Source organism: Rhineura floridana, chromosome 9, assembly GCF_030035675.1.
Source record: "Rhineura floridana isolate rRhiFlo1 chromosome 9, rRhiFlo1.hap2, whole genome shotgun sequence".
Classification (NCBI taxonomy): Eukaryota; Metazoa; Chordata; class Lepidosauria; order Squamata; family Rhineuridae; genus Rhineura; species Rhineura floridana.
In genome coordinates, this window is record NC_084488.1 from 108,599,849 (window position 1) to 108,612,082 (window position 12,234).

At 40.5% G+C, this 12,234-nt stretch overlaps 1 protein-coding gene across 2 annotated transcripts in view; it reads left to right on the forward strand.

Annotated features, from left to right (window-relative positions):
- Positions 1-12,188, forward strand: part of ABRAXAS1 (abraxas 1, BRCA1 A complex subunit) — an 18,945-nt gene extending 6,757 nt beyond the window's left edge. For both annotated transcript variants that reach the window (XM_061583134.1, XM_061583135.1), the window contains 7 exons: positions 2,169-2,205; positions 3,928-3,994; positions 6,683-6,876; positions 7,610-7,729; positions 9,122-9,206; positions 9,952-10,063; positions 11,615-12,188. In XM_061583134.1, the coding sequence (XP_061439118.1) occupies positions 2,169-2,205; positions 3,928-3,994; positions 6,683-6,876; positions 7,610-7,729; positions 9,122-9,206; positions 9,952-10,063; positions 11,615-12,036 (1,037 nt within the window). In that variant the 3' untranslated portion in view covers positions 12,037-12,188. The remainder of the gene's footprint in view (positions 1-2,168; positions 2,206-3,927; positions 3,995-6,682; positions 6,877-7,609; positions 7,730-9,121; positions 9,207-9,951; positions 10,064-11,614) is intronic.
- The last annotated feature ends 46 nt before the right edge of the window (positions 12,189-12,234 follow it).

A 12,234-nucleotide genomic window follows, 5' to 3' on the forward strand; every position in this document is an offset into this window, starting at 1 on the left:
CCAGTTGCTCAGGAACCCTTGGAACAGTCTAAGGCCTCCTGTGACAAATTAGCAAAGCACTTTGCCGACAAAATCGAACATTTACAGAGCTCAATTCCGTACGCCGTGGACACAGTAAATGAAACAGAGTTGGCCAGTTGCAATCCGGTCAAATGGGATCGGTTTCGACCTCTTCCTTCTGAGGATGTGGACAAGGTGCTCTCGACTGTGAAGCCTACCACCTGTCTAACTGATCCTTGCCCATCGTGGCTCCTTGTGAGCTGCAAAGAGAAATTGGGCGAGGGGATTAAGGCGGTGGTCAATGCATCCTTGGAGGAGGGTGTAATGCCATTAGCACTCAAGGAGGCAATTGTAAAGCCCATCTTAAAGAAGTCCTCCTTGGATCCCCAAGTTTTGAATAACTTTCGCCCAATTTCGAATCTACCATTCCTGGGCAAGATCATTGAGCGAGTGGTGGCTAATCAGTTGTCGACACACTTGGATGAAACGGATTATTTGGATCCATACCAGTCGGGTTTCAGGACTGGACATGGAACTGAAACAGCCTTGGTCGCTCTGGTGGATGATATGAGGAGGGCATTAGATAGGGGAGAATTCACCTTTCTTGTCCTCCTCGATCTCTCAGCGGCTTTTGATACTGTCGACCACAGTATCCTTTTACATCGCCTGGAGGAATCGGGAATAGGAGGCACTGTACTATGGTGGTTCCATTCCTTTCTTTCCGACAGGCATCAACAGGTAGCATTGGGGGAGGAGGTTTCAGACCCTTGGCCTCTCAATGGTGGTGTGCCACAGGGCTCTATCCTCTCTCCCATGCTATTTAATGTCTATATGAAGCCGCTGGGGACAATCATCAGGAGATTTGGGCTGCAGTGTCACCAATATGCGGATGACACTCAGCTCTATCTCTCGTTTAAATCTTCACCAGAGTCTGCTGTGGAGACCATGTCCAAGTGCCTGGAATCCGTGAGTGGATGGATGGGAAGGAACAGGCTGAAGTTGAATCCTGATAAGACTGAGGTGCTACTCGTGGGAGACAAGGGAAGGCTGGGAGATGTTGACCTGGTGTTCGACGGGGTGAAATTGCCCCTGAAGGACCAGGTCCGCAGCCTTGGGGTTGTTCTTGATTCCAAGCTGTCCATGGAGGCTCAGATTTCGGCAGTGAGCCGGGCAGCTTGGTATCAGTTACACCTCATTCGTAGACTGCAGCCCTACCTTCCTGTTCATCAGCTCCCACTGGTGGTACATGCCCTGGTCACCTCTCGGTTGGATTACTGTAATGCGCTCTACGTGGGGTTACCCTTGAAAACGATCCGGAAATTACAACTTATACAAAATGCTGCGGCTCGACTGCTTACAAACTGTCGCCGCCGGGAACACATCACCCCAGTGTTGTTCGACCTACACTGGCTTCCAGTTATTTTCCGGGCCCAATTCAAGGTGTTGGTATTAACCTTTAAATCCCTATACGGTCTCGGCCCAGTTTATCTGATGGAGCGCCTCCAGCGCCACCAACCATGCCGCCCAACAAGATCAGCCACACAGGACCTTCTCTCAATCCCGCCAACTAAAACAGCTAGGTTGGCGGGGACAAGAGAGAGGGCATTTTCAGTGGCGGCCCCCACTCTCTGGAACTCCCTCCCGTATGACCTTCGACATGCCCCTTCCCTGAATGTATTTCGCCAAGCTTTGAAGACCTGGCTCTTCAGACAGGCCTTTGGGACTTACGGGGAGGGTTAAATTTTTACGACGAATAGCCTACTACTCTGTACTGGAACTGTTTTATTGTTTTATTGTTATATTGTATTTTATGATGTATTTTATTATGATGTAATGTATTGCTGTTAAATTGTACGTCGCCTAGAGTGGCCATTGGCCAGATAGGCGACCCACAAATTAAATTATTATTATTATTATTATTATTATTATTATTATTATTATTATTATTAAATAATTTGAAGATTTTATATGAATCCTTATTTTAATTTTTTTTAGAGGGAATATGCAGAAATAATATCATCGCTTTTATTACGATCAACAGACCAGATTTATTTATTTATTTTATTTATATCCTACCCTTACTCCCAGAAAGAGCCCAGGGCAGCAATTGTGCAGAAATAAGATTACACCAAGCATTCAGGACAAAGTAAAATGTTGTTTCATTTCAGATATACAAAAACAAATTCCATGCTACCAGCCTTTCAGGTAAGTGTTGCACTTATTTCAAAAACAATTGAATTGTTTTACTTGTTTATATGCATTTTATAATTTTTTGTGTAACATAATTGACTATGGATGATATATCAGCAATGGCAATACTGGCTTCCTATATATAACCTGGGAGCAGAGCCAAGGGAAGAAGTTTCCTCTGGGTCCACTCCTAGGCTGTGCCAGAACCTCCATTGGAGATGATTGGCTCCCAGATAGGGCTTGGCCTGCAATGCAACCAGTCAGAAATCTCCACAGGCTAGACCCTCTCCCTGCCAGATCGCCAGCGACACTGAGTATTTCCGTCTGGCTGGGATGTGTCCTTGAACTCTGATATCCCTCTTTCCTAGTTTGGATAGAAGACAGTGAGGGGTGTTGTGTGTAGGAATCAGCCTACTGTACAAAGGTAAAATTTGCATTCATTGCTCCACACATTTTTGCCTCTGGCTCCACCTACCACTGGCACGTGGGCCTTGGAAGGCTGTCCAGAAAGAAATGTGGCCCTTGGGCTAAAAAAGGTCCCCTACCTCTGCTGTATACCATTAGGATCTAGCCTAATCCTAAAGCATATTTGCTGAGAAATGTTCCATGCATTTCAATGGGGCTTACCCACAGATAAATGTTTGCAGCCTAAGTAAGCAGAGGAAGTATATTTAGAGAATCCTTTTCTCAAGACTGAGTTTATGTAGGGCTACGTTATCTGAATCAGAAAATTGTTTCTGTAGTAATGGTGGGTTTAGTTCTTACTGAGCAGTACCACTTCAGCCTACAGGTGAGAATGTGTGTCACATTGTTAGTGCTCCTCCATGAAGGAATATTCCCTGCACATAGAAAACTAGCATGTTAGGAGAAGGTAAAGTTCAAACCCTTCTACCTGACATTAGTTTCCTGTGCAGGAGGAATGTTCTTATACAGTGGAGCATTCAGTTATTGGAGCCCTCTTTTTAAAAATCAAGCACCATAAAAATATACAGAAAATGGTTCCAAGTAAATGTCTACATCTGTATTACTGAAACATCAGATTGCTATTTGCGTGAGCTTTCTCTGTGCCAGCATTTTCCCCAGGCTCATCCAATTTGAAACACACATAACATGCAGATGACCTGCTTGTGTCTCCTAAAACCATATGAGAACCAGTATACCATTCTGAAAACGTTATTGCCCTGAGGAGTTGCCACTTATCCCCTTGCAGAATTGTATATTTTTATTTATTCATTTAGGGTACTTATAAATTGCCCATCCTCCACAGGAACTCAGGACAACATATAACAAACTTAAAGCAAAAAACAGATGTCACTAAAATGTATACAAACTAAAACAAAATTAAGTAATAAATTATCTCTGTGTGTGTATTGCTGCTGGGGCTTAAACAGCCCATTCTCAGACTGCAAACACCTGGGTAAATAAAAATGTCTTCAGCTGACATTTGAACAACATCATTGTGGGAGACAGATGAAATTCAAGAAAATCGGACATTGTAATTATAATTTTAGGGTAGACCATGCTACATGTTTTTATCTATGAATCCCTTTTTGTTGTCCACTTCCTCAAGGTTTAGAGGATTTAATTTCTGTACTTTTATTGGAATTGTCATTATACTTTGTGTGGATTTGCTATATGAGCAAATGTGTGAAGTAACAATGGAAACCAGTGCAGCTGTAGAAATGCCTTTGATTCAGTACCTCTCTTCCCCTTGGGGTTCATCTTATCTTTTTTCAGCTTTTACAACTCAGCTGGAGAATTGAATGAGCCAGCGCTGAAGAATATATTGTCAGGATGCAGAAAGGTATTTTGGATTTAGAACTAACCTCTTCACAGAATTGAAATTGATTCACAGAAATGTATAGTATACCAGCTACTATAATCTTAATACATGTATGATATCCCACTGATTGGTTCATATTGGACTATACAGCTTCATCCTAGTCATGTTTTACTTTTAGGTAAGTCCCAATGAGTTCAGTGGGCTTACTCCTAGTAAGCATAAGTGTGTCTAGGATTGTAGTCTTAGATTGCAATCCACACATACTTTTCTGCAAAGAAGCTCAATTGAATACAGTGAAACATACTTCAGAGTAAACATGCATATAATTGCTCTGCCAATCATATTGTTTTCCCAGTGTGTGCCAATTTTTCACATTATGGGCACAAGGTTGTTATTGAGGAGATATTTTAAATATGGCCCAGCACCATGATTTCAGAAAACTCTATTTTGTCTGGGAAGAAGAACTAACCTAAGGCTTAGGGAACTAGGGCAAGATTGTCCTTTAGCACCAATAACAAGAGTGATACTCAGTCACTACACAAAGCGGTATAAGAGCCATGCAGGTACCTTCCTTCTGCCTAGTTCCTGATGCAGCCAAGCCGGCCAAGGCATGTCAACTAATTGGTCATCTTAGAGCCCTGATGGAAAAAAGTTGTGTACCTGAAGCACTGCAGCCACCGTTAAACAAGATTAGCATCGAGCTTAGGAAGCCTAACCCAAAATACGTACATGAAACCCCTTACATCCCATACATTTGCACACATTGCCCATGACAGGAAAACTTCAATTCTCTAGCGTTCTAGGTACCTTTTTCCTTCTTTGATCTAGAAAAAGACCTCCCTTGCACACCTTTAATAGTTTCAGAATCTACATGTGCTCAGTCCTTTAGGAGTGCAGTCAGTTTAGTTAGCTTTGTTCACTATCCTTTCTCCCAGCCCCTTTTCCCACCTGTTATTATTTTGTGTGCTGTTTTAGTCAGGGTTCCAAGGGAACATACAACCACGTGGTTCAAAAATGCCTCATAGTGCACAAAAATAAACTGACCTTTAAGATTTCATCTGCCTCCGGGGTCTCCTAAGACAGCCCATGGTGGCCTGACACAAGAGGATGACTTCCTAATCCACAGCTTTCCCCTGAAGAAGAGAAATCTCTTTTCCCCTCCACCTTGGGACAGGTAATATCTGCACTCTGCTTTCTTTTCTGTCTCTGATAAAGCTTCTTTTCTCCCTATTTGTAACTCTTTTACCCAGTGACATGTTACTTACCGTCTAACTCATTTAGGTTCCCCAAATGTCTATCAGATACCTAATGCCCTCATATTTCCTCATTGGGTATCAGTCTTTTTGCACTTTCATAGCACTAGCAAGTTGTCCCTTCTTGTTCCTATCTGTCCCAATCTCCTCTACTGTAGATTTAACCAAATAGATGCACATCCAGTCTAAATTAGATCAGTGGATTGTATCCAATTAAATCATACTCTCAGTAGACTCAGTGAAATTAACAGACTTAAGTTAGTCATGTCCGTTGATTACAGTGGATCTACCCAAAGTGACTTGGATATACAGACTGTAGGATCATTTCTAACATATAAGTCACACTCAGAGTAGACATATTGAAATTAATGGACCTAAGTTGGTCATGTCCATTAATTTTAATGGGTCTACTCTGAATGTGACTAAAGTTGGACACAACTTTACGTAACTAATTTCTGTAAGAAACAGTTTGTGGCTGGCTTCTTGTCTCATTGCTACCCACCGCATAATAGAGAGGTCCAGCAGTCCCAGTGCCGCACTGTGAGTCTTGATTCTCTGGAATATGTATATTCCCTATGTGGGTAGACAAGAATATGCAGAACAATGTAGCAAGAGGCCCTCTGGGACAGAATGTCTCAAATTGAATGAGAAGGTTCAAGAGCACTGTATTCCACCAGCATCCCTGCCACATACACACCTATCAGTACCTTCGTTCTTTAAGTAATGAAGTATGTTTAATGGCTCGTGATTTTTATTAGAATGTTTCGAATCAATCTACAGTAAAAAAAGAAGCATCACAGGTTTTTGTACTCCTTTCCTCAACTCCTGTTCTCAGTCTCACCCCCCACCTGAAATGTTTGCCTCACTTTTTCCTCCTTCCTCCATTTTTATTGTTTATTTGATTTATATTCCACCCTTCCAGTAGGAGCCCAGGAAGGCATTCTTAAGTTGGAACCTGTTCGGAAATAAAAATGTGTATGTAGAAATTGTTATGTATTTTAGATTTGTATTGTTCAGAAAGTTAGGCACCGCAGCATGCTTAAAAAGCATACATATATAAGAGCCAGGATCCAAAGAAACTATGCAGATAGTTGTATGAGCTCAAGAGTATTCAGATTCAGTTTTTGTCATATAGCAAACTGCCTTTGAAACTTAATTGCTTACATAAGTACATATGGGCAGGTGGATTAGTAAATCTTTGAGGACTAGTAACCTTTGTAGACTAATTTCCAAGGCTGGGTTAGATACTACTGCTGGTGTAAGGCCACCCGTTGTGCCTGTAATCCTGGCTGTTATGATTTACCATCCATTTTGTAACAACTGACAGAATAGGGATGCTAATTATTCTTCATAATGCTTGTTGTTGACTCCTCTGTATTTTGGAAATATTGTGATTTTTCTGGGTAGTTTCTCTTTTTTAAAAAAGCTAATTTTCAGATTGCTGTTTCTTTTCCAGGCTGTGGTAGGCTGGTATAGACTCAGGCGTAATACTGACCAGACAATGACGTTCAGAGAGCGACTCCTTCATAAGCATTTACAGTCACATTTGTCAAATCAGGGCCTTGTTTTTCTGTTACTAACTTCCAGTGTAACGTCTTCAAGTTCATCCACTTACAAACTTGAATATGCCTTACATAAACCACAAGAGGGGTAAGTATCTGGTATTCTTGAGTGAACTTATATAACTCAAGGAAAGCTAGCTAATCAATTTCTTTAGTTAATCCCTTTCCACTGAAGGATATCTTGTAACTGAAATTATACTTTTTGATTGAAAATTCACTTTCTTTCTCTTGGCATTACTGGCTAAAAACTTGTACAAAATTAGGTGTGTGACAGTTCTACAGAAGTCTGTGGGAGAGATCCAACGTACCATTGGCACAAGAAGCTTGGAGCTGATGTTACACATGTGAAAGTTAACTCACCAATTATAACAATAGTGGTTGCACTAGGCATTGCACAGCATCTTTGTATGTAGAAGACACTAACTGCCACCCTGGGCTCCTGCCAGGAAGAAGGGTGGGATATAAATCAAATAATAAATAAATAAATGGATTTGGGTCTGCGCGGTGCTCAATCTTAAAGGAATAACAACACACTCCTGTTCATATTTACTCAGAAGTAAATTCCACTGAGCTCAGCAGACTTACTCCCAGATAATGGTGTATAAAATTGTTTGGTAAGGCTCCAACTCTGTGCAGTTTCCTGTGAGTAAACACCATTAAATTCACAGGGACACACACAGCAATTCTATACACCTCTACTCAAAAGTAAGTTGTATTAAGAATTAATAACAGAATGGCACTCTGTCATGCATTGATATGAAAGCATTTAATAAACATTCCCATGCTTTTTATATTACATTCTTCTGTTTCTCTTTTTCTAGTCTTTTCCAGAAAGTTCCTCTTGTTGTTGCCAATTTGGGAATGGCAGAACAGCAAGGATACAGAACTGTGTCTGGTTCTTGTATTTCTTCTGGCTTTTGTAGAGCAATTGCAAAACACAGGTAGTAAAAATAGTATTTTAATTTTTGTGTGTGGCATTTTTGGTGACTTCAAATGATTGCCAACTAGTAGAAAAATGTATCTGTTTATAACACAGCCAGTGTCACAAGTGGGATCTACAGCAGAGCATTAGCATATATCTTCATCTTTCCTCCTATGAGTGCTCTTGTTCAGGGCTTCTGCTGTGTCCTCTTCCCAGATACTAAAAAGTGTCCCAGTGTGCTGTAGTGGTTAAGATGTTGGACTGCAACCTGGGAGACCAGGGTTCGAATCCCCACACAGCCATGAAACTTACTGCGTGGCCTTGGGCCAGTCACTGCCTCTCTGCCTCAGGGAGGCAATGGTAAACCCCCTCTGAATACCGCTTACCATGAAAACCCTGTTCATAGGGTTGCCATAAGTCAGGATCGACTTGAAGGCAGTACATCATCATCATCACTCATTTAACATTAAGCCAAACCGTGGCCAATCATCAACATGCACAGCAGAAATTGTGGCTGCTTTGTTCCTTCTCCAGTCATTTTGCTGCTGCACTAACCTCAGCTAAACCATTGTTTGGCTTAGCATTACATCCAAATGTAGGCTTGCAGCTTGTCTTCCCCAGACAAACAATCGGCATTAAGCCAAGAACAAACCTTGGTTAGAGCTTGCGGTTTGTCTGGAGTGAGACAAACCACAAGCCCAGTTTAGACACAACTAAACCAAACCGTAGCCTAGCTCTGGGCAGGAGCAAAGTAGTTGTGATTTCTGCTGGGAGTACTTGCATGTGTGTGCATTTACACTTAGTGCTGTGTGTGAAGCAGGCCATCATGAGAGAGCCAAGCAAGCCAATTCACCCTCCTCCCTTGACTTTGCATCCGACACTCAACATGCTTTGGCTGCTGGTTATCTATGAGGATGGTCAGTTCTCACTGGACTGTTATTTTGTTTTGTTTTTGAGGAAGACTACTCTTTTTTTAGAGCTGTTAAGTTTTTATTTCTGCAAACCTGAGGATTCTCCTCTCTTGTTTCTCAGTGGCCCCATTTTATCTCCATTTCACTATTAAAATGAATAATTAAACAGGTCTGGGGGGTGGGGATCAGCATGGACATTCACTTAGGAAATACATGTACTTGCATTATTTTAAATGGCTAAAAACTCCAGAAGCTACGTTAGAGTTTGGCTTTAACTTGCTATAAAACAATCTTGTGTAATATTTTAACTAATGACACCTTCAGCAGGCATTGTCTTTTAAATGTTAATAGCACTTGAAATCTACTGCTTGTTCCATTAGGTTTTGATATCAGTTAAGGTTGCATGAGTGTCTATATCAACATTTAGATATTTCAAAATCCACTTTGTATAACATGGCAGATATAAATAGTACATTCTAGGTTTCTTTTTGTATCAAAAGGTCAGAATTTTTTAATGAAGATGGGTCTCTAAAAGAGGTTCATAAGATTAATGAAATGTATGCTACTTTGCAGGAGGAACTGAAGGTAAGTTACACATTTTTAAAAAACATCTCATATAGCATTTAACCAGTAATGCAGTTTGAAATGCTTGCCAACAATTTATATAAATAAATGCTCAGGCAAAGTGTTCTCAAGATGGATGTTGGAAATTATGGAAGAGCAAACACCTATTAACTGGTGCACCATTCAGACAGAATATTTTGTATTTTAGAAATAATTGTAGGTAGGATATATGAGAGTACCACGTGCATAGTTATGGTTATTTAGGCTGTATTTCAAAAAAAACTGTTGTTTGGGTCATCAGCAAGCAAATTCTCTAATTTCTGCAGGCATATGCACACAACTGTTTTTTAAGAGATGAAGGATTCTGTCTCAGCATATCTAGTCCCCAGTTACACATATAGAGGTTTTTGCTGCTCTCTCATCTACCCACCCATATCCCCCACCCCATCCCCCAAAAATGAGGCAGGAATATTCCCAGACCTAAGGGAGCAGGAAGGGTGTCTCTTTCAGCATTGCTGCTGTTGAGCTACAGCAATTGGTAGACATGCTTTGAGGGACAGAAACTATGTAATTTTATTTTTTCATATAACAAATTTAGTGTTCCCCCCCAAATCTGGTTCTAGAGTGGACAGACAGTTGGTCAAACTTTAATGTAGCTATTTTTCCTAGCAGTTGCAAACCGTTTCAGTGGTTAAACTGGAGAAAGGTCCTAATTCATAAAAAACCAAACCAAAATGTTCACAAGGTGTTCCTTTTCTTCTCTTAGAATTTATGCAGTAAAGTAGTGGATAGTGAAAGGTCAGTAGAGAATCTGCTTGCAGAAGTAAATCAACTGAGACAAGAAGTACAAAGAAAAAAAGAACGGATGCAAACTGCAGGTAACTTAAGACATTTAACCTTTTGTTCCACTGCCTTTTGTTTTATTGTGATAAAACAATCCAAATTCTTCTGGCAACTTAAATACATACAAATTTATTGTGGCACAAAATTATATGTGGGGAAGAGGCTGCTTCATCACATGCAGTATTGCATGTGTTGGCTTTGCTGCAAAAGACTAACCGTTGCCATTCTGAAACTAGTGTAGCCAAGATTTGATTTAGTAACCCTAAAAGAAAATTTCTTAGAAAATTGCTGCTTATGTTAATCTCTCACCTTAGTTTTGTTTTTAAACAAATAGATGTTACGGTATAGGACTTCATAAAGTACATAAACTTGTTTCTAGATTTGAAGATTAAAATTGCATGATGTGATTCTGGGTCAGTCTGCAGCTGAGTACAGAGAAGGAAAGACCCCCTCCCCATTAGTGTAGGGAACCTGTGGCCCTACAACTGTTCTTGGACAACACTTCCCATAATCCTTGGCCATTGACTATTTTGGCTGTGGCTGAGAAGAGTTGGAGTCCAGGTAACATCTGGAAGGTCACAGACTCACCATTCCTGGTCTAGAGATGAAGATTTTAGGCAGTGTTCCAGGGAATTCTGGATTTTCTCAGTAATGACAAAGTACATCACCTTCTGGAATTGCAGAAGGAACCCTCATCCCATTAGTGAAAGTGAGGCAAAGGAAAGCTGTTGATTGCCTATAAATGCAGCTGCCTATAAATGTGGGAAAGAGAATATAGTATTTCATGTGTAAGACCTGCATGACCCTATAGCTGTGTTAGTTGGACAACTCCAGTACAGGAACTTAAGTTCAGTCTCTTGTATATTGGTTTTGACTCAAACAGGAATGCACCAGTGAATTACATCCTCTTGCATTTCTATCTTCAATTTGTTAGCCTTTGCTCCAGTAAAATGAGTTTTTATGTTTAATCAAGCAGTAAATTATACGGTATGCAATTCTACAGTGGGACCCATGAATATAGATCAGGGTAGGCAACACGATGCAGCTGTTGTTGGACTACAACGCTCATCACCCCAACCAGTGCTCATGCTAGCTGGGACTGATAAGAATTGGAAATACAACAGCAACTGGAGGGCATTATCATGGTATAGAATACTTTTTTTTTACTAGAAATAAAATGAACCAGAAAGCAATATTGTACAACAACCTGTTAAGGTATTGAGAAGGCATGGCCTACCATTTCACCTATGCTATGTTTGGATGTCATATTAAGTTGTAGTTTTAACACAACATGAACAACTCTAAGCAAGCTTAATGCTCCCATTCTTCTGCCTTTAACCAACCACAGCCTGTCATGTCAGCCATATAAAAGAAACTTGAGGCTCACTTTGGTCTGTTCACATGCTGAGTTACGGTTTTGCATGAGGTATGAATGCAGACACAGTGTCATTTTCCTCAGACTGTTCATTAAGTAGTCAAGCAGTTATTTTATGCAGTTGAAGTCTTGCAGGCAGCTACAGCTGTCAAATCAAAACAAAATAATATTCTAGCCTGTAATTCCCCCCCCATTTTTCTCTCTGTTTCAGGAAAGAACACAAGTCATCCAGATGAACTGAAAGAGAATATCTTCCTTTGTCAAGCTCTGCAAAACCTTTTCCCAAATTCAGGACTACAGACAAGCATAGTTACTTTAAAAGGAAGACAGATTTCTAAGCACTGCTGCAACATTGATCACAACATCAAAGTTATGGATCAGCTGACCTTAATGTTCAAAGAAAGTCGTTTCCTTGAAGCTGAAACAAGGCAAGTAATTAAGCGAAAAGCTACTGTAACTACAAGTGAGCCAAAGCCATACAAAAGGCTACGATCATTCAAGCTTCGTCAAAAGCTGTTTGGGGAGGACCAAGAGAACAGTGACCAAGAAACAAACATTACTACAAGTAACACTGAACCAGATGAGGATGTAGAAAGAGAGCCTGAAGAACCCCCTGAGTCTCCAACTCTCTAATCCCTTCAACACAGAGCAAGGATTTCTTCTTCCATGAAACTATTGCCTACATAATTACCATTCATTCACAGTATCTGGACAAAATTCTTGTTATGAAAATTCACCCATCAAAAATTAAATCAGCACTATCCCCACAATTTGGGGAAGACAAAGTAGTCCAATTTCTTTCTCAAAGGATTTTGTATTCCTTATTTTCCT